At 39.0% G+C, this 19,408-nt stretch overlaps 3 protein-coding genes across 3 annotated transcripts; 2 read left to right on the forward strand and 1 right to left on the reverse strand.

The window, feature by feature from the left end:
- Positions 1–3,234: 3,234 nt before the first annotated feature.
- On the forward strand, positions 3,235–13,041 carry mav (maverick). Its single transcript, XM_065495044.1, has 5 exons — positions 3,235–3,468; positions 6,908–7,052; positions 10,858–11,225; positions 11,417–11,578; positions 12,003–13,041. Exons 1-5 carry the CDS (start codon positions 3,322–3,324, stop codon positions 12,285–12,287), a joined length of 1,107 nt encoding a protein of 368 aa, XP_065351116.1. The 5' UTR covers positions 3,235–3,321; the 3' UTR covers positions 12,288–13,041.
- A 221-nt stretch (positions 13,042–13,262) lies between these two features.
- LOC135946727 (uncharacterized) lies at positions 13,263–16,025 on the forward strand. Its single transcript, XM_065495066.1, has 3 exons — positions 13,263–13,437; positions 14,121–14,645; positions 15,104–16,025. The coding sequence occupies exons 1-3, from the start codon at positions 13,270–13,272 to the stop codon at positions 15,425–15,427; spliced, it is 1,017 nt and encodes a 338-aa protein (XP_065351138.1). The 5' UTR covers positions 13,263–13,269; the 3' UTR covers positions 15,428–16,025.
- Positions 16,026–16,039: 14 nt separating this feature from the next.
- On the reverse strand, positions 16,040–19,379 carry LOC135946728 (uncharacterized). The gene is made up of 2 exons (XM_065495067.1): positions 17,311–19,379; positions 16,040–16,931 (listed from the first exon to the last, which is right to left on the reverse strand). Exons 1-2 carry the CDS (start codon positions 17,524–17,526, stop codon positions 16,635–16,637), a joined length of 513 nt encoding a protein of 170 aa, XP_065351139.1. The 5' UTR covers positions 17,527–19,379; the 3' UTR covers positions 16,040–16,634.
- Between the last annotated feature and the right edge of the window lie 29 nt (positions 19,380–19,408).

Raw genomic sequence — 19,408 nt, forward strand, 5'->3', positions numbered from 1 at the left:
CACTGTATCTTTTTTAGATTTATCAAAGTACCTGTCTGTTTTTTCTCTATCTAGCTATCAAGTAAAAAATTAGAACGCATCATATAAAATGACATTTGATTGATATGTGTTACTAAAAAAATTCACTTTCTAAATGATTGATCGAGGATTTTAATGATCAGGTAATTTGTAATAGTAAAATTCGATATTATCTAACCCCAAATATTTCAATTTGTACTTAGCCATTCGAAGAAAACTATCTCTCTTTAAATTTTTTGTGATGTGTTTTTTGCCCTCCAAAATATAAGTTATCGCTGTGACAGTTAGATCGAAAATCGTTTCTGAGAATCCGGAAGAATTTAGATCAAGCTGCTGAAGTCAATGCCATGCCATGACGTTTAATCAATGAAATTCTTCTTGAATTACGTTAATAGACACTAGATAGACAAAATTCTTCCTGAATCCTTAAATCCCTTTCGAAATCTCACTTCACAATCATATTTAGATCATTTTAAAATGAACTTGAATGCGCCTAAATTTTTTTTTTTTAAAAAAAAGGAGGAAATGTAAAGTAATTGATTTTTTTTTTAAACAGAGTGAGATTTTTTACAAATACTTGTGAGTTCGGCACTCGAGCAATTAAACAGGAGTGGAATTTTCTTCAATCCTGAATAGAAGGAGTGACCAAATGAGTAAGTATAAATTTTTCCATTGTAAAAATAGCTTCAAAATATCTTCAGGAACCATTTGTTTGGGGGAAATGAAACGCAAAGCTCAGCTGCTTAATAAAAAAGCAATGAAAACTCAAACAAAAGGAACTCGCACAGGTCCGCGAGATTAATTATTGCACTTTGATTGTTTGTTAGGGTTGCTGGCGCGTCTTTGGGCTTATTCACTGGTCTATTTCTGCGTGCGGGGGCTCGTCCCGTGCCTTTTCTTCACTTCCTCGCCACTCGCTTGTTTTACGAGCCGTTTGCCCACCCGCATTCCGCCGCGCACAAAGAACTGCTTTAAGCGCGCGGGGAAAATCAATCGCGTGGTTGCGGGCCAGGGTGAAACTGCAGTTAGCTTAATAGCTTTTATTGGGTCAAGCCCGAGCGTTGCCTCCGCAATTGAAACATTTGGTGACACACTCACTCACTCACTCACTCACACTCTCGCAATATGGACCGCCAAAAGAGTTTTTGCAGCAATTTGCCGGTGAGATCACCTCTCTCCTTCGCGGCTAGGCAATAAAAATATGCAGCGGCTGATATAATGCGCGCGCGTTTCTCCTGAACTCTGCTCCGAGCAGGGTGATGTCAGGCATTTTTGACGGATAGGTGTTGTTTTGGTGACGTCACCTCCCATTCAAATTATATTCCAATTACCTGCTCTTTCAAAACACTCAATCCGGCTACGGATTTGAAGTGCACGAGGCTCTTTTTGCTGAGCCACTTGAAGAGAAGTTGATACTGCACTTAATTGAATTAAATTCAAATGTTGTTTTGAAAGCAAGATGACGCAGACTCAAATGATGTGAGATGTTTGAGCAACAATAGACAAGTAAACACATAAATAATAGGGTTAAGTATTTATATTTAATCGTGGCTTTGTCTTGCATATTTCAGTAAATTAAAATAATTATATATTATGTTGTAAATTTTTAAGAAAATTGGCAAAATTTGTATTTAAACTGTAGCAAGGTCATTATTTGATCCAAACTGCTTATTGAAGCCAACAATTCCATAGATGATTTGTGTTTTTTACTTTATAAAATATATAAGTCATTTTTGACGCCGCAAACAATACCAGATTTAATTTCATTTTCTTTTCCCCTTAATCATTTTGCGCTGGAAATCAGAATTTTTCCTATTAAATCATTTTCATTCACAAAACGCGAAAATCTGGTGATCCACCAAATGAAAATACCTGCTTCCACCCACACGCGTTGTTGTCCATTGTCATGGCTCGCTTTCACAGTAATAGTTTGAGGAAAGTCGGCGGCCGCGACGGGAAGGAAGCATGAATGAATCAGTTTTTGCACGCCTCTCGACGCCATAACCTTCACCTTCTTTCATACATTATGTGTATCGATCGATCCAGATTTATGAGGCAAATAGTCTGACGTCTTACAACAACGCTCAGGGGCAGCAAAAATAATAATCAGCGTCGCTCATGCAACTGAGTAAGATATTTGCGGGGAATACGTGCCGTGATTCAGGCACTGCGAATTAAAATACCATCGCACCGCCGTTCAAATGCCAAAAGCGGCCGCTGAATGGCAAAATGTTCTTGTTTGTCGGCACAACCAGTTAGGACACTGAAGAGTAAAATTGGTCCTGCAACCTGCAGATATCGCTGGGGATTTCCTTTATTTAGGCCAGCGAGAGCAGGATTTTTGTCACTCTGAGATGATGAGATTAATATACAGCAATAAATCCTTGGTAGTTACTGCTATGGATAAAAACCTTGCTATAGCTAAAAATAAGTTAAAAAATATTAAAAATGCCTTAATATGATAAGGCAAGGGTTTCCCCAGTAATTATTAAAATATCTCAAAGCTTCCTCTTCGTTTAAAAAATAAATGATTTTTTTCTACAAGATACAAAGAGTGACATTTTAGAATAAAATCCAAGAATGTGAATTTAAAAGCAGAGCAGGATAATTTGCTTCTTTTCTAATTTGTTTCTTCAATTCCGATCTGTAAACAAATTTAAAAAACAGGCGATTTAAAATTTGCTGCGGTATAATTTTATTTTGAACATTGAACTATGTCAGTTCCCCTTCACACTTTCCACCACCCATGTAACTGAATTTCAAATCACCAAACGTGTTGCAAAAACTTGATTTCCCAGAAAATTCTAAGCAAATTAGCCGTCACTTAGTGGCAAAAATTCGCGCTCTTCTGCGAAAAGCATCAAATCTAAATTTCCGCCCCAGCACACTCATTACCAGTGCAGCGGCGGCAGGTAAAAAACACAGCCGACGTTTCAACGAACCGGAGAGAGCGAGTGCGAAAATTCTCGCAGCCTGCACCGAGGGGATGAAGCGCGCGGATTGGAGAAAAACGGGCAGAATTCCGAGAGCGAGCTGCCGCTAGCTTAATGAATGAATAAAAGGGCGCAGAGCGGCCGTCACAAGGCACACGCGGCGAGCGAGTCTCACCCCATTAGGCTTCCTGGAAGGGGTGGGCCACCTGTTGGCCGTGCCACCCCTCTGCAGGCTATAAAGGAGGCGGCGGTGGCGGCCGAGGCGTTCACTCGCTCGCCAGAGGCCGCTGCTCGCGCGCTGCTGCCCCATCCACATTGCTCTCTCGCAGTCGCCGGCTCGCGCGCCTTCAAAGCCAACAATGCACCAGTGATGCATTGTTGGTGCGTCCTGCTGGTGGTGGTGGTGAGCGGAGGCTTCGGTGCGGCCTTCCAGGACCTCCAGCAGCACCACGTCCAGCGTCTCAAGAAGAAGCTGCTCGCCGGACTCGGCTTCAATAATCAGCCGGACATTTCTAAGGTGAGTCCTACCCGTTTTCTACCTCGGTCGCCGCGTGCTTCCGCGATCCGGGTCTATGAGAGCACGGCCTCTAGCACAGAGGAAACACTCATTCAACTCGTCAGAGTGCTATAAAATTTATAAAAAATTTACTTTTTTTAGATGTTGAGATTTTCGTTGCAAATCTGACTTTACCCCGGCGATATATATATGGTTCGAAATGTTAAAAATTGCCTAATTAGTTATAATTTGGTCAAAAAAATTATGTTTTCCTAAAGAAATGGATTTTTGGAATACAAATATTTAAAAAATTATTGTATTTTTCAATTTTCTACATATTTGCATTTTTCGGTCAACTTAATAAAAATTATTATATCACTACTTTTTATATTTTGAGAAGTATTAAATATTTCCCGACTGACGTTTTAAATTGAGTTCAAAATGTGATTTCGCATTGGGCAGCTGTCGTGGTGTTGTGTTGCACATGGTTGTGAATGATCGCGTTTCTGTGAACATGCGATTTTCATTTATACGGACAAGAGTTTTAAGTATAATAATCGAGCGCTTTCCGTGATTTTCGTGCCAGCCTGAAATATGTCATTGGGATAACCGGTTGATATCAGATACTTCACGCAATGATGAAACATTTTTCGCCTCCTCCATCATACAAATATAAAAAATTGCTCTTATACGGAGACGGAATAATCCCGAAACCGATGATACATTTCTTCCCGGCGTCCGCTTTCTAATCTCTCGCACACATCTGCGTTTCAACACACACTCATATTCATACAAACACTCACTTCACGCATTGTTTGCCGCCGCCGTTGCGAATTCTCATAGCTCTCTAGCAACAAAATATGTTTTTCTGTTAATGTCGGTGCTAATTACACAACGGCTAATCGCGGCCAACAAGCAGAATTCCGAGATCAATGGTCAAGAACCCGTCGTCACAGCAGCTTCAATTTTATCGCCTGCCGAGTATGCAGCCACACAATGCAGGCCAATGCGTGCGCCGCGATCGTGGCCAAGCCCTCTCTCTTTCTCCAACGTCTAATTGACGGTGCCACACCGAGAGCAATTATCAGTTTCCTCAATTGAATGGGGGATTCCACTCCTGTGGAATAATAAGAAGAAATCTTATCAGTTCGGGCAATTGAAGGCAGCCCATTACTATTGCTCTACGAGAGCCGCAGAGATAGGCTAATTTCGATTGCTTTTACAGAAAATTTGATAAGAAGTTACTAGAAACTTGATTCATTTTACAAGGAATTGCTTATTTAAATCAACTTGTTACTCCTGCATGAATTCAAAAGCAAGGATAATCAAAAATTAAATTATTATTAGCAATGAATAAAGAGCTGCGTAGATAAAAAAAAACTAGTAAAAAGTTATACAATTGTTGCAATGACGATAAACACCTAAATAATATTTTGCATTCTTGTCTAGAAATTTATTGGTCGCTTTTGAATGAAAGGATTATTAGATGAAAAAAATTAAATTTTATTCAAAGCTCTAAATCTAAAAAAAATGAGATTTAAAAAAATGGAGAAAATTGCACATTTGTACTTTTTGAGAAGAACCAGTAAGTTCCATGAAAATATTTAGACATTCGTCACACGTTTTTTTTAACAAGAGACCATTTAAAAATCACTTTCGCACCAAAGAAATTATCATTACAAACAACTAAAAAACCAGTTATAACACTTTTTATCTTCTCATTTCTGGAAGATTTTGACTCTTAGGGGCGTGATAGTGAGTGCACAGCTCAATTTAATTGTGTGCCTAAGCAATTATATCGGCAAAATATTATTATTACCGCGAAGGTCGCAACACGGGCAATAAACATGACTCGCGTCCAGCGTGTGTCAACGGTGCGTTGTCGCGCCTTTTCATTTCAGAGCGGATGAATTTATTTGACGCGTGGAATCCTTGTCGAACACGTCCCTTTTACTGCCGTGGTCACACTTCATCTTCTACTTCTCTCTGAAAACACAGGTAAACAACGCGGATGCCGTGCGAGAAACGGATGTGATTTGCATAGAGTGGATATATTTAATATATTTTCATCCGGGTGGAGGAGCCGGGCAGAAAAACGAGAAATCCTGCTGCTCCATTGTAATTAATATCGAGCATTGTGAGTGGGAAAAAAATGATGATCGGAGAGCGGGAATTCCCGGGCTGCTTTTCATTTTACGCGCCTCGAGCATGAAATCAGAGCGATTGGCCTGAAAATAAAAGAGAGAGATGCACATCAGGTGAAATTCCGCAGGAAATACCGCGACGATGATGATAATTGCGCGCACGCCGGCACACTCACGCGCAGTGGGACGCTTTATTTTCGTGTACCCAAATTGGTCTGACGACTGAGTGTGTGTGTAATTCTCTCGGACCAATTACACACAGCACGCCCCTGATCAAATAGAAGCGCCGCGTCGACTTTGCTAACGAGCGGGATTTTTGATCAGAAAGCGTTCTCGGAAGTTTCTGCATCTCGCAATCATTTTCCTTAACTGGAACGATAATTGAGGGGAAACCGCAAAAACGCAATTTTTCTGCCGGTTTCACTGACAGTTTAATTCCCATTTATTCGATTTGTTTCACTTTTTTTAGGCGAAAACACATAGAATTCGTGTGGCCTCCAAGGGGAATCCCAGAATGGCGTGAGAAAAATCCTCTTGGTCTGCAAGCCATAAAACATTTACGTAGAACTCGTATGGAAAATTCCGCATAATTATTTATTATGTTTCATAATTTTGTGCACCTCTCTTTAATTTGTGTCGCCGAGAAATTCTCAACGGGTTCTTGTAGCCGTCAAGAATTTTATCTCGTTAAATAATTAAACTTGAATCAATGGCTCTGCAGAGCATTCCTTCGAGGAAAGTTTTATGAGGGGAAAATTTTAATTTTCTCTAGCCGTATAAAATATTTAGAAATATCAGCCACCGAGATTTTTTAATTTCATAACCAATCTTTCTAGTTCCGAAAAGAAAATAATATTCTTTGAAAAATTTAAGACCAATTTTTTCTTTATAATAGCAGTTGATTTTAAAAATGTAAAAATTGCAGTCTAACCTGCAAAGGAACGTATGAAATATAGACTAGACCGGTATAGCATAACTTTTGAGTTGTTAAATGGGTAAATTAAATTTCTAGAGGAAAAAATAAAATTTTCCAAGATTGTACGTCCAGAAAAAAATAATGCTGAATCAATTTTTTATTTTCTCATAAAAATTATATGAATTTCAAGTCAAAACATTCTGTAAAAATTCGCATTGTTTCTAGAGATTTCATTTTCCCATTAGAACAACTAAAAATTATATTGTTGACGCAAATTAACACAACGCACGCGCCCATAAATAACTCTTGTCTGGAAATAAATCGTTATCACGACCTCGACTGATCGATAGCCAATGAAGATTTTAGAGTCTCGAATTTCACAATAAATTTGTTGTTACAGATGAACGTGAGCCGCGAGGAGTACGAGCGCATGTACCGCGTGTATTTGCAAAGCGTTGAGATGCAAAGACTGCAAGAAGAGGACGAAGAGGCCCAGCAGGCCCTGCCTCAAACCTTCCACAGCATTCAAAATGAGCCGAGCAGTGGTGAGTTTCTTTTCCTCCGATCAAGCAAAGCCTTTCAAGACGCGTTTTCCTTCATCGGCCGCCGGGATGAATGCAGCGCGGGTTCAAAGAGTTATCAATATTAAGTGACTGTTAAAGATGGTCGTAAAATTACGTTAACTGCAGCATCCGTACAGCGAGATAAAATTAATCGGAGGCAATTCGTTGAGCAATTAGCATGCTCGCGAGATGATTTACTAATGGCCTCCACTCGATCATTACTTACAAATCTAAATTTTCAGCAAAACCGTTGATAAAATAACAATTTGTACAATATTTTTTCGATTGTCTTATTAAATTCAAAGATTTTTTTGTTTAATTAAAATAATGGGAGTTGAATGAAAAACCGGAATGGCAGTATGTAAATTTTGAAAAAAGATGGCGGCTGAGGATCGCCGGGAATGCTCAGAATGCCACACATATCCGTTTAAAGTTGTTAAGCCACACATCGCGAGTTACAGCCTTCCTCGTCGTGTGTTTAATAAAGTGAGCCAGTCATTGAACAGATGAGCGTTTATTTCTCAATGGCGGGTGCATGGCGAAGACTCTTTCTATCATCCACGGCAGCAGATCATAAAGTTCGCCAGCAACAGAAATTCTGGCGCGAGTGCGAAGAATTTTTATTAGCGCTTCCAGATGAAATTCCTCGGCTCAAATGCCGCGCGAGAGAGATTACAAATTTACCACTCTGTTAAAAAACAAACGCGTTTGGGTTCGCTGTCTTAAACACATCTGCGAATTTTTTTTAACTTTGCTCTAAAACCTCAATCCAAAGCAAAATTAAATAAATCGATAATTTCGTCGATCAAAACAATTAAAATGAACTTTACCTCTCAAAATGATTGATTAACGCCTAGACAAACCTTTGTTTGATAATCGGAAACGCGTGGAAGATAATAGCTGGTTTATTTCAGTGGTCGAAACGCGCATCAGCAGCGTGCGAGTTACGTAAGGGGCCGAAATAGACGCGTTTGTCTCGCCCCCGAAAGCACCACTTTCCCCTAATTGGCATGAATGCGAAAGAAAAACGGGACACGGCCGTCAAGGTGAGACACCCGCGTAGTCTTCTGAAAACGGGGCCAAGACTTTATACATACTGCGCAGCAATATTAATAAGGCCACTTCGATCCTAGAGATGACATATTTCGGAAATGAGATAGAATATGATTAAAAACCAGGCAATCGGAACAATTTCAATGCGTCAAAGAGCAAGTGAACAGGGTAAAGCAGCTTCACCTTGTTCGGCGTGAAAAAATACGACAAATTTGCTACCTAACCGATGCAGCCCGGATTTTAAAATCTATTGAATCATGAAAGTATGGTGAAAACCATGATTCTTAAAACTTTTAATTGTATCCATTATCAAAGAGAAGATAAGGATCAAATGGCTGATGGGACCATTATTCTGAATTTGTGTACGAAAATGACTTTTCCAAAAATCTTAAATTTTAATAAATTTCACCCTATGCTGTCTTGAAATATTTTCATTAAAAAAAAATAAGAATACACATACCGCATTTTTTACCCCATTTGAAGAAATTGCTATCTAAGAAACAGATTTGTAGTCATCACTCATTTTCATGCAAAATGAGACAACACACCCCTTGACATTTTTGCTGTTTGAGCCAAAAAGAGACGCATCACGGTCGTAATTGATTGGTTCATTTATCGATCCGTCTCACATTTGACGCAAATTGACCGTTTATGGGTTGCATTTGACGGCAGAATTCTCGACGAGTGACTCACAAGAGGCAGAAAGAGAGAAAGAAAGTTCGTGAGTGCATAAATTTCCCAGCGGCTGGCTCTTTGTTTCGCGGCCGCAGCAGTGCATCCCGCGTCGATTTCCATAAATAATGCTGGCCGATTGTTGTCGGGGCGAAAATAGCGGCACGCTCATTCAAACGAGGCTAAGAATAGCGGCGCACGCAAATTGATAAAATTAGCTCTGTGCCTGTGCGGCCGTGGCAAAAGGCATCGGCTGGATTTTTATTATAAAAAAGATAAAAATTCTAGCGAGCGCGCGCGCCGCGGATATTTTTTAATTCCGGGGCGGCTGCGGAATGCCGAGCGCGCACCGGCGACAGCTTGATTCGCTCTCTAATCGCCAAATTATGTCCCGACATGTGTTCCGGGGCGTGCTTAACACACTTTCGGACACCCCACGTGAGACGCTGCCGACGACGCCACGGTCAGCTGCCTTCGCTAATCTCAAACGCCGAATTCCGAGAGCACGTCACCACCGTCATCCGCCAAATAAGTTACAGATTTTCTGCATTTTGAAAAAGTCGGATTGGTGTCAGACGATGCAATAAAATTTTCATGCAGCATAAATTAATATCTTCTCCAAAAGATTTGTGCAGTTGAATATTTTTACTGCTTTTTATTTAAAATATTTAAATTGGAGTGTTCGGGTTTGTCGCCACGGAATTTGGAAAATTTTTATCTCTTTGAATTGGTTATTTATTAAACAGACCAGAAATCTCAACTTTGAAAATAAAACAGACAAAATTAAAATTTGCTAAAAAGGGTAGAAAACAAAAGTATAAAGAAAATAAGTTATTTTTATCGAACCAAAAATTGAAACGATCTTTAAGATATGATAGCAAATATAATATTTTGCCTTATTCGACTAAGCTCACACACATTAATTACCAAAATAGCTATTCCCCAACTAAAATAGCTATTTTCAGATTTACTATTTCTTGGAGCAAATAATTTAATTATTTTGTAGCACAAGAAATTTTTTATGCATACATAAAAATTAACATTGTTTTGTGGGTTGCAAAACATTAACAGAAAAGATCAGAAAAATTTAAATTTATGTGCCAATATTTGAAGATTTGGAGAAAGATATTTTTGATCGAAAACAACTTCTTGAGTCTGATAATTTGCATATTTTACATTACACCGAGCGTGAATATTCCAATGCGATCTCGTTTTCACGTTTTATGAGAATGCAGATTGCCTCTCTTCTTTTATTGACCGAGCCCCTTGAGTGACCCTTCCGCTGGCGCTGCGCCGATAAGTACCGTCTTTTTTGTTCGTCCGCCGCCGCTTATCAGACGCGCGTACATGAGCGACTTTTGACGCAGATGCAACAGCTCTCGAGAATGAATCCGAGCGGCGCGGTACTTTTCCTTCGTCGGCTGACCTCGCCTTTTGCTTTTGCATCAGCCCGAGTAAATATGCGCTTGATTAGAAAATAGTTTCACAGACAAACATCCGGTTTCGCGGGAATTCTCGGAAATTCCGCCGACCACTTCCGCGTGGGAGGGAGTGGTGCCGGCAGTTTCCTCGTCGTGCTCGCTGATTGACGCCGCCACCGGTCGACACGCGGCTCGAAACTAGGCTGCTTGCCAGCTGTTAGGCAACCGGCTGCGCAGACCTGTCGATCCGGTTGCATTTCCCCCTGCAACTTGATGAGGTTTAGCGCCGCTTGCTATGCGGATCGGATCACAAAATTCCTGGCTTGCAACTGAATTGGATTTTCCTAAAATAGAAAGTGGTGCAAAATTCTTGAAACAATTAAATTTTCAAAAAACAGAACTCTTAGGTCAACTTCAATCTTTTGAAAATTTTCTGTGCATATAAAATAATAAAATCTAAATTTTTAAATAAATTATTGTCTTTAGCAATTTTTAAAAAAAATGTGGAAGAAATCTCTCCCCAATTGCCCGGGGAGCTGTTTTAAAATGTTATGCAACACCTCAAAAAATTTTAAGTAGCTCTTTATTATGGAAATTATGTTAGAAAAATAGTTTTAAAAACCCATTATTTTGTGTTTCAGCTCCAAACTCGATGAATGGAGTGTTGTCTCATGACGTGGACAGCTGGTGGCTGTACTTCCCGGTGCACAGAGAGCTCGACTCAAGCCGCGAACTGGACACAGCGGTGGTGCGTGTGTTCGTGCAGCAGCACAGGCACCGGCCGAGGCGGAAGGCGGTGCCGCTGGTGCTCAGGGTGTTCCAGCTGCTTCCGGACGGCGAGCAATTGATGCTCGACGAACGCCGCCTCGACCCCGCCGGCGGCGACCGCTGGGTCCAGCTGGACGCCGTCCGGGCCGTCGACACTTGGCTCGACGAGCCGGATTCCAACCTCGGATTGAAAATCCAGTGCAAAGGCTGCAGGCTCAACGGGGCCGACATTGATACTCAGGTTAGTAGTGATGATTAGTTTCTAAATGGGTAGAAAAAATGTATTTTTACATGCACTGCCAAAGTAAATCACAATGTATTGTTTAAAATTATCTTCTGTCGAAAGAAATTTAAGAAAACTACGCATTAGATCACAAAATAAATTGCACTGACGATTGCTTTGTGAGACTAAATGTTTGTTTATTCCTCTAGGAGAAGCCCCCAAACAGCTTGGATGGTGCAGTTCTCAACGTTCTCACCTCCCCATTCGCCTCGTCCCACGCAAGACAAAAAAGGGCGGCGTGGGAACCGATGAGTGATCGCAGGACCCAGTGCAAAAACACCAAGAACAAATGCTGCAGGCACAGCATGGAGGCAAGTTTTAAACAATGCTGCTCTTTCAAAATTCTGCAATCGTATTTCACACACCCACACATAAACTCTTCTTCGAAATAGATTTTGAAGTTCGTTAAAACGCTGAGAACTGTATCTCAAGCTGAAACCCATCCTTTAAAACATTTTGATAAATTATTTTACTATAATATTTTTCGTTTACTTTCCACGAAGAAAACGACTGATGGAAATTTTTAAATTAAAAGTCAATCTAGCAAAACAAGATGAAATATTTCGATTAATCCATATTGGGATGTTTGAAAATATTAAAAAATTGTAACTCAAAACGACGCGGAAATAAAAATAGCTAAAAATCCTGACACTTAAGTTCTAAAATATTAAATCCCCTGAATTTGGCATAAAGAAGTTAACAAAAAATCTAAATGTATTTTTTTTGCTGCTGCAGGTGGTGTTCAAGGACTTCGAAGACTTCCAGTACGTGGTGCAGCCGGCCAAGTACGACGCGGGCGTGTGCAGGGGTCGGTGCCCGGCGAGCTACAACCCGTCGTCGCACCACGCGCTGATCCAGGGCCTCCTGTGGCGCAAAGACAGGTCGCGGGCGCCGCGGCCCTGCTGCACGCCGCACAAGCTCAAGAGTCTGCAGATGCTGGTGCTGGACCCGAAGGACCACACCAAGCTGATGGTGGTCGACTTCAAGGACATGGAGGTGGTCAACTGCGCCTGCAGCTAAACGCGCGCACCCAAGACTGACACGAACACAAATAATACAAACAAGCAAAGACTCGCGAGAGTGATAACCAAAAATCTTGTTCCGTAGAGCTTCTGTGCGCGGATACGTCTCTCCTAGCGTTAAGTGTACTCTCTATCTCACGTGCTGTGTGCATCATATCTCGGTGGCTCTTTTAGCGCATTAAAATTCAAACACCGACTTTCTACCTCCGAACACGAACAAATGTTTCTCGCGGCTTAAATCCATCTGAAACTAATTTTTCCTGGATTGATATTAATTGTAAATGCATTGTTCTTTTGAGCGACGGATTTAAGCTATTGAAATGTTTCTTTTTTCGCTCTTGAAATTCGTTTCGCAATCAAAAAAAGATTGTATGTGGGCCATCGACACATTTAAAATTGACTATTTCGTCGTGACGCATTTCTGCAAGTAGCAAGGTCTGAACGAACATTTTAGAGTTGTAAGCTCTCGTTTCTAGATGTAAGGCGACTTAGATCTTGATCATATCACTATGAGCATCTACCAATGCAAGCAATAAAAAAACTGTGTAATAATTTCATACGCGTGCGTGATAAATATTTCGTGATTAGTTCGCTCGAGTGCATTTTGGTTTAAATGAATATATTTATTGAATATACTGCAGAGTTACTGTGTGTTACGTTCATTACGTGTTTAAGTTGTCAACTCAGGGAAGTTGAAAATCCCTTTTTATTATTTATATAAAATGAATAAATTGAAACTTTTCAGATCCTATAAGTTGATGCAACATTTTAATTTACTTACCCTTTTTGGCGATCAAACAAAATACTACAAAATATAAAAAACTCTTTTGTTCCAATGGTCTGCTATTTTGAAAATTCGTTATCAAGAGAGCTTGGTGTCACTCGCAGCAGGAAGTTCTTATCAAAAACATTTCCCTTTTTATTTTGCTTTTGCCTGCTAGAACCACGGAGACCTTTGCCCTGCTGAGTCGAGCGCAGGCATGTGGAAGGTAAAGCTGCTGGTAGTTTTCGTGTTTTTCAACGTGTGCTTCTGGATTGGAGAAGTCAAACTCGGTCTGCTGCAAAAGGTGGACTTGCAAGCTCTCCGAGACCAATCGCACCAGTTACTTTACAAGTTCATCGACTTTGAAAAGAAAGACGAGGAGCAGGTCACTCTTCGCATTGCTTCACATGAATTACGAGTTTGCTTGCATTGAAATCTCTGGGATGTTTTACGGAGCGTTCAAGAAGGGATGAAATTTTAAAATATTGAGACTCCCTCTTCCAGGGACAGTAACTAAAACATTTATTCCTGATCGCTATAGATTTTTTATAATTTCCTCACATTGTTTGGTTGCTTTAAATGCACTCCATGAAAAACGAGTTGGAATATTTTTATTTGATCAAACGTCAGAGATGTAATAATTTCCATACGTTTCACGTTTCACTTAATTTCAATTGAGCCTAGAGTAACTGAATATATTGTATGAAAGTTGCAATGTTCACATAGAAAATAAATACAAATCTTGAGCCGTCCCAATCAAATTAATTTAAAAAAATCTAAAAATCGAAAATGGTTTAAATATGCCTTTTTTCATTTGAGATAATGATTTATAACTCCCTAAATTATTCAATTTTTTTAATTACTTCATGTTCATTTAGTATTGATGAATTATTTTGTAATCAAGAAAAATTACTCCAAGTGCTCGTAGTGGACAACACACTACTGTTCTGCCCCTTTTTAAATTAAATTTTATTTTGCTTTAACTAATTTCCACGTAAAGTAAACCCATTATTCTTGATTTCAATTAATTTCCTTGGATTGCGATTTTCTAATTTTTGCTATTTACAGGAAGCGAAGTATTCGATGTGCCCTAAAAAACCAATAGTGGTAGCGGAACTAACGAGCTTTAACGAATTTTCCGCTCAAATGTGGCTGTATGCTGACACTTGGGGACTTGGAAAGTACCTAAAACGAAAAGCGTACGCGAGAAAAAGCATGCTTGATCTTCTGAAAACGACCTTTCCCAACCTGACCCTAACACCTTTCGAGGAAATCTCGCACTGCAACATCTCCCACCACAGAATATCGGAGAATTTCGAGCCCTTGGAGACACTTGAGATGCGGACGGGAAACAAGAGTTTGTGGCTTTGGACCAACGAAATGCTCCCCGCGGCCGTGCTGCCGTTCCTGGACGAGGCAAGGGTCGAGTTTGAATTCAACACGTCCATCACGGCAGAAGTGAACACAACGATCCACAAAATCGGGGGCGTAGGACGAGTCCTCGTCGGGGTGCACGTCAGGCGGTCGAAAAAATACGTGGAAACAATCAGAAACCGCTATCAGTCCACTTTGGCCAACGCCAGCTATTACTTGGTAATATAAAATCAAAAAATTACTTCAGCATATGAAATTTGTTGCTTGTATAGGAATTTTCTCAGAGGATCTCAAATCTCATTAAATTTTTAATATTTGATGTCATTTATTTTTAAGATTTAATTTTTAACAGTTAATGCTGACCAGCTTGGAATTGAAATTTGTATATCCATTATTGATACTCTGGAATATACGAAAAATTATTGTTATTACCGGGTTAAAATTAAAATTGTACATATTAACATTTAATTGTTGGTGTATATCTATAACGACAGATGCATTCAAAGTTTCCATAATGTTCTAGTTGATATTAAACGCTCACTGTACACCAAGGAAGTTGCTTCCAATTTCAAATTAAAAAATTTAACATTCAAATTTACTTAAATAGAAAAAACAAATAAATAAAGCAAGTAGTTAAGCTTTACTTTTACGTGTTTTTAATCAGATATTTATTATAGGATGCAATGCAGTGGTTCCGCGACAACGTCGGTGGGAGGATCCTGTTTGTGATTATGTGCGATGACGTACAGTGGACCAGAACCAATCTTTTGGGGATGGAGGACGTGGTGATCGCAACGAAAAATAATGCACACGACCTAGCCCTTCTGTGCCACGTGGACCACTTAATCATGGACTACGGCATGTACGGTACTTGGGCGAGCATGATGACTAAAGGGCACATCATAGCTCTCATGCTATTCGACATGAACAAACATTTTGAGAAGTACAAAAAGTTTCACCTCTTTGACGAATCTAAATACTCCGTTCGGAGCCAAAGATAGCTGGTACGAAAAATGACTCGTGAAGGAGTTATGTACCATCTTCATCAAAAATTTCCATTAATAACTCATCAATCTTGATTAAAAATATGCTTGTGTGAAGAAAAATAGTATTTTGAATTAATTTCACAGCACTTTGCAAATAAAAACCTCTTGATTAGCAGCCTTCAAGAAGGTATACGAAATTTCTATTTTCCCTAGCTGCTTTTAGAATCTATTTCGTAATGCTGGGAGCAATTTTTCACTCTTTTAAAATAGCTCACATATAAGAAAAGATGGCTTTTTTGGTTTAGTAGAACTTTTAAGAAGAAATTCCTATCACAGGGAGGTGCGAGTTGCAGGGTTGTAAAGAATTTCATTTTTCGTGTTTCTTTCCGTTGAGTGCAGGCGGACGTTTTTCAGTATCGATGATTCAATATTCTCTGCAGCTAATACTGTATGGCTATGGATTTTTTCCGGATGTAAAATACTGCTGATCAGACCCACGGGACCGAAACAGCTGCTGACACATGATTTAATTTTTCCTTTTCAATTTTTAGCCACCCATTCTTGTTGTTTGCCTTTGAGTGTAGTCATTGTAAAAATAAAATCAATTTAATAATTTTTGTGATTTTTATATTGTTTTATTTATTAAGGGAAATGAAAATCCAGCCTCAATTTAAGCAACACCAAGTTTCCATTGAACAATTCGTGCAAGAAATATGAATGTTACTGATGATTAATACATATTATACCTATTTGTTAAATGGAGTATTTTTAATAGGTTCGTTTTCCTCGTCAATATTGTTTATCGCACTGTCAGCGTTGCAATCTCTAATTAAAAACCATTATTTCACTAAAATAATTCTTCAAATATTGGTACTGCAATCTAAAGAACGGGTATTTTAGTGAAATGGTAATTAATATGAAAACAACTGGAGCTCAGGATTCTGCTGACAGTGCGAGATACACTTTTGCATTTTCTTCCTCCTCTTAGGTTTAAAACATTTATACTTGAAAGTAAAATCTTGTTTAGACAAATGGAGTTAAATAATTTTCTGGAACAATGGCTCTGGTCTCTTTAAAAATTGATGACTGCAATAATAATAAAATTTCAGCTTCCAAGCGGCTCATTTCACCAGAAATATGTAATGAAAAATTAGGAGAAGAAATTATATTTTCGAGCTGCTCTTCAAATAAATTTGAGCCTTCCAGAGCAAAAACTTTCCATTTATTTTTTTATGTTTTCCATATTTGGTTGGATGGCGAGTGCTTTCTTTGACGACCTCTGCATGCACACACAACCAACGGGGACGACCTCGTGAGAGGGAATCATCTTCTTATTAGAGCCCAAGCGCAGAATGTCCACCGAGCCGAGGACAGTGGTGCAGTAGTAGCCACCCAGGATGTGGCATCTTCTGCCCTCGCACGAGCACTGTACGTGCACCAGCAGCTGAGGCATTCGCTTGTTGTCCATTGAGACGCTTAGCCGCGTCGGGCAAACCTCACTGCTCTTGTCAAACTCATTCTGAAATAATTCACAATAATTTCCTAATTTTATGAATACAAAAAAGGGGAGGTTTTTTATAACAAAACAAAAAAATCAACTTATTGAATTTAAAATCAGTCATGGGAATCAAAACCTAGGAATTATAGTTAGTTTGGTAAAAATAGTTATAGAAGCAAATTAACTTTTATTTCACTCAGGGAAAATCCAAAACTTGCAGCAGAAATTCAAAACCTTTTGAACAGTCTGTAATTTTGTAAAGCAGAGATGTGCCCAAATAAATTATTGGTGTCTAACAGAAAATCATGAGGGATTTAAACTGTGATACAGAATCACACTCACACAGAGTCCAAAAACACATTGGAAATTTTTCTACGAAAGCATAATACAAAATACACACCATAATTTTCTGGGCGGCCTCTTTGCTCGACTTGGCGTGGAGGAGCAGCTGCAAGAAGGCGGCCGAGGAGGATCTGCAGTCGTCGATGGTGGCCTCGGAGGCTGCAGCCTCGGAGGCCACCTGCACGGCCAGCCAGGGGATGTGGGGGTGGTTGACGAAGTGCGATTTGCCCCCGGTGGACGCAAGCAAGCTCACCAGCAGCACTGCCACCAACATTGTGGTGTCCGACGGGTCAGTGGACTCCTTTTATTCTGCCGCACCAGCCACCACCCCGTGGGCATCTTCAGTGGATTATCTCCGAGGCTGAGGGTTGTCATGGAAAGCAGGCGTTCAAAGGAAAACAAGCAATGCGTGGGTCGACCCGGATGACGTTGAGTTTATCGGCGTCCATTCGAAAGAGTGTAGTTTATAGAATTAACTATAGTATAAGAGAATGATTAGGAATTCAAACTAATTGTCAGGGTCCGACCAATTTGATTCATAAATTGTTTATAAATTATATTAATCTCTTGTCACGTTGAATTAAAAATGTTCTCTAGAATAATTGTATTTATAAGCAGACCCTTGATCATAATTGTTCAACCACCAGAAAATGACAAAGGTACTTTTAGTAGCAAAAAAAGAGAGAAAGATAATCTTTCTTGTAGAATCGAAGGAATAGGGATATCCACAATGGTTTTACTTTCTATATATATATATTCATGTAACATTTTTGCATCCCATTGATATGAGAAGGTTCCAGATATCGGTCTAAATCCGATTAGAGATTTGGCGTAGGAGATTCACGCACGACATCCTAAAATAAATCTATTCTTTTCTCCTTGTGGTTATTTGGATAGATTGTTGAAAAACTATCATTGACTAAGAGGAAGAAAACCAGCTATTTTACAAAGTGTTAAAATGTCTTTAAAACTTCGCCATCTTTCGAAAATAGTCCCAAAGATAACTAAAGCGTTATCTCTATATGTTTCATTTAAAAATAGACTGCGCAGCATTAAAACAATCTCTTCAAAGGGCGATAAGAAAAAAGGATTAAGCTATATAATCTAAGAACTAAAGTGTTAACAATAAGAAACAAGTAGAGCTGATTAGAACGATTGTGCGGTTGCTAGCTGCGAATAAAATCAACACGCTCGTTCCTATTAATCAGCTTATTACACTTCTATCACAGCACTGAACTTGCCACAATTAATTATATTTCATTCTTAAATCTTGAACAACAAAAAACAGTATTTTATCAGGTTTATGGTGGTAATCTAAGCAAAACATTAAGCAATTTTATTATGTACTCAATAACTTTTAAATTTCACGAAACTATTTGAAATATTTACATAATATATAGAGAGATGAGCTAGTTTTCAAAATAGTTTTACAAGAATGCGAAAAATTGTCTCTTCTGCATTATTTTGTTTTAGATTGGATGGAGCTAATCTAGGAAAACTAACATCTTATCTTCTTAGGGGAAGTATGAATTAAGATGTAAAAAGCTGACAAATGATAGACACCAACTCGGAATTTCCTGGTCCAATTTATACATTATTAAACTTAAACGCCGGAATGGGGACAGAAAAAATAAAAATATGCTTGAAAATTTATTTTGCTTCTAGAGCTTTTTTATGTAAAAAATCTTTTTATTTAATTTTCACAACATTGAAATAGTTTAAAAAATCAATTCAAAGTAAAAACAAATGCGATCTTTTACCAATATTTCTTGGGACTGAATCTGTAATAATTTTAGTGTTGTACACCTATAGTTGAAATTTTCTATTCTATTTACCTATATTAAATTGATAAAAAAACAAGTTTTACAAAGACAATTTTTGCCAGAAAAATTTCAAACAGCGGATAGTGCAGAAAAATGTAGACCATATAGTTCTATGATTGTTAGTTATGTAACAACCATAAAATAAAACCATAAATAATTTGAAATGAAATTATTATATAACCATTTTTCCCTGCTCCAATTGAATGACATTTCTCTCGATCGGTTTGCACCGCATAATCCATTTTACGAAAAGAAATCATCCTTGGCCGAGGCATTTGAACACGTGCGCCGGCGAAATTGGCTCAAGCGAGGCGCTCCATAATGCAGACCTTT

Source organism: Cloeon dipterum, chromosome X (assembly GCF_949628265.1).
Source record: "Cloeon dipterum chromosome X, ieCloDipt1.1, whole genome shotgun sequence".
NCBI lineage: Eukaryota > Metazoa > Arthropoda > Insecta > Ephemeroptera > Baetidae > Cloeon > Cloeon dipterum.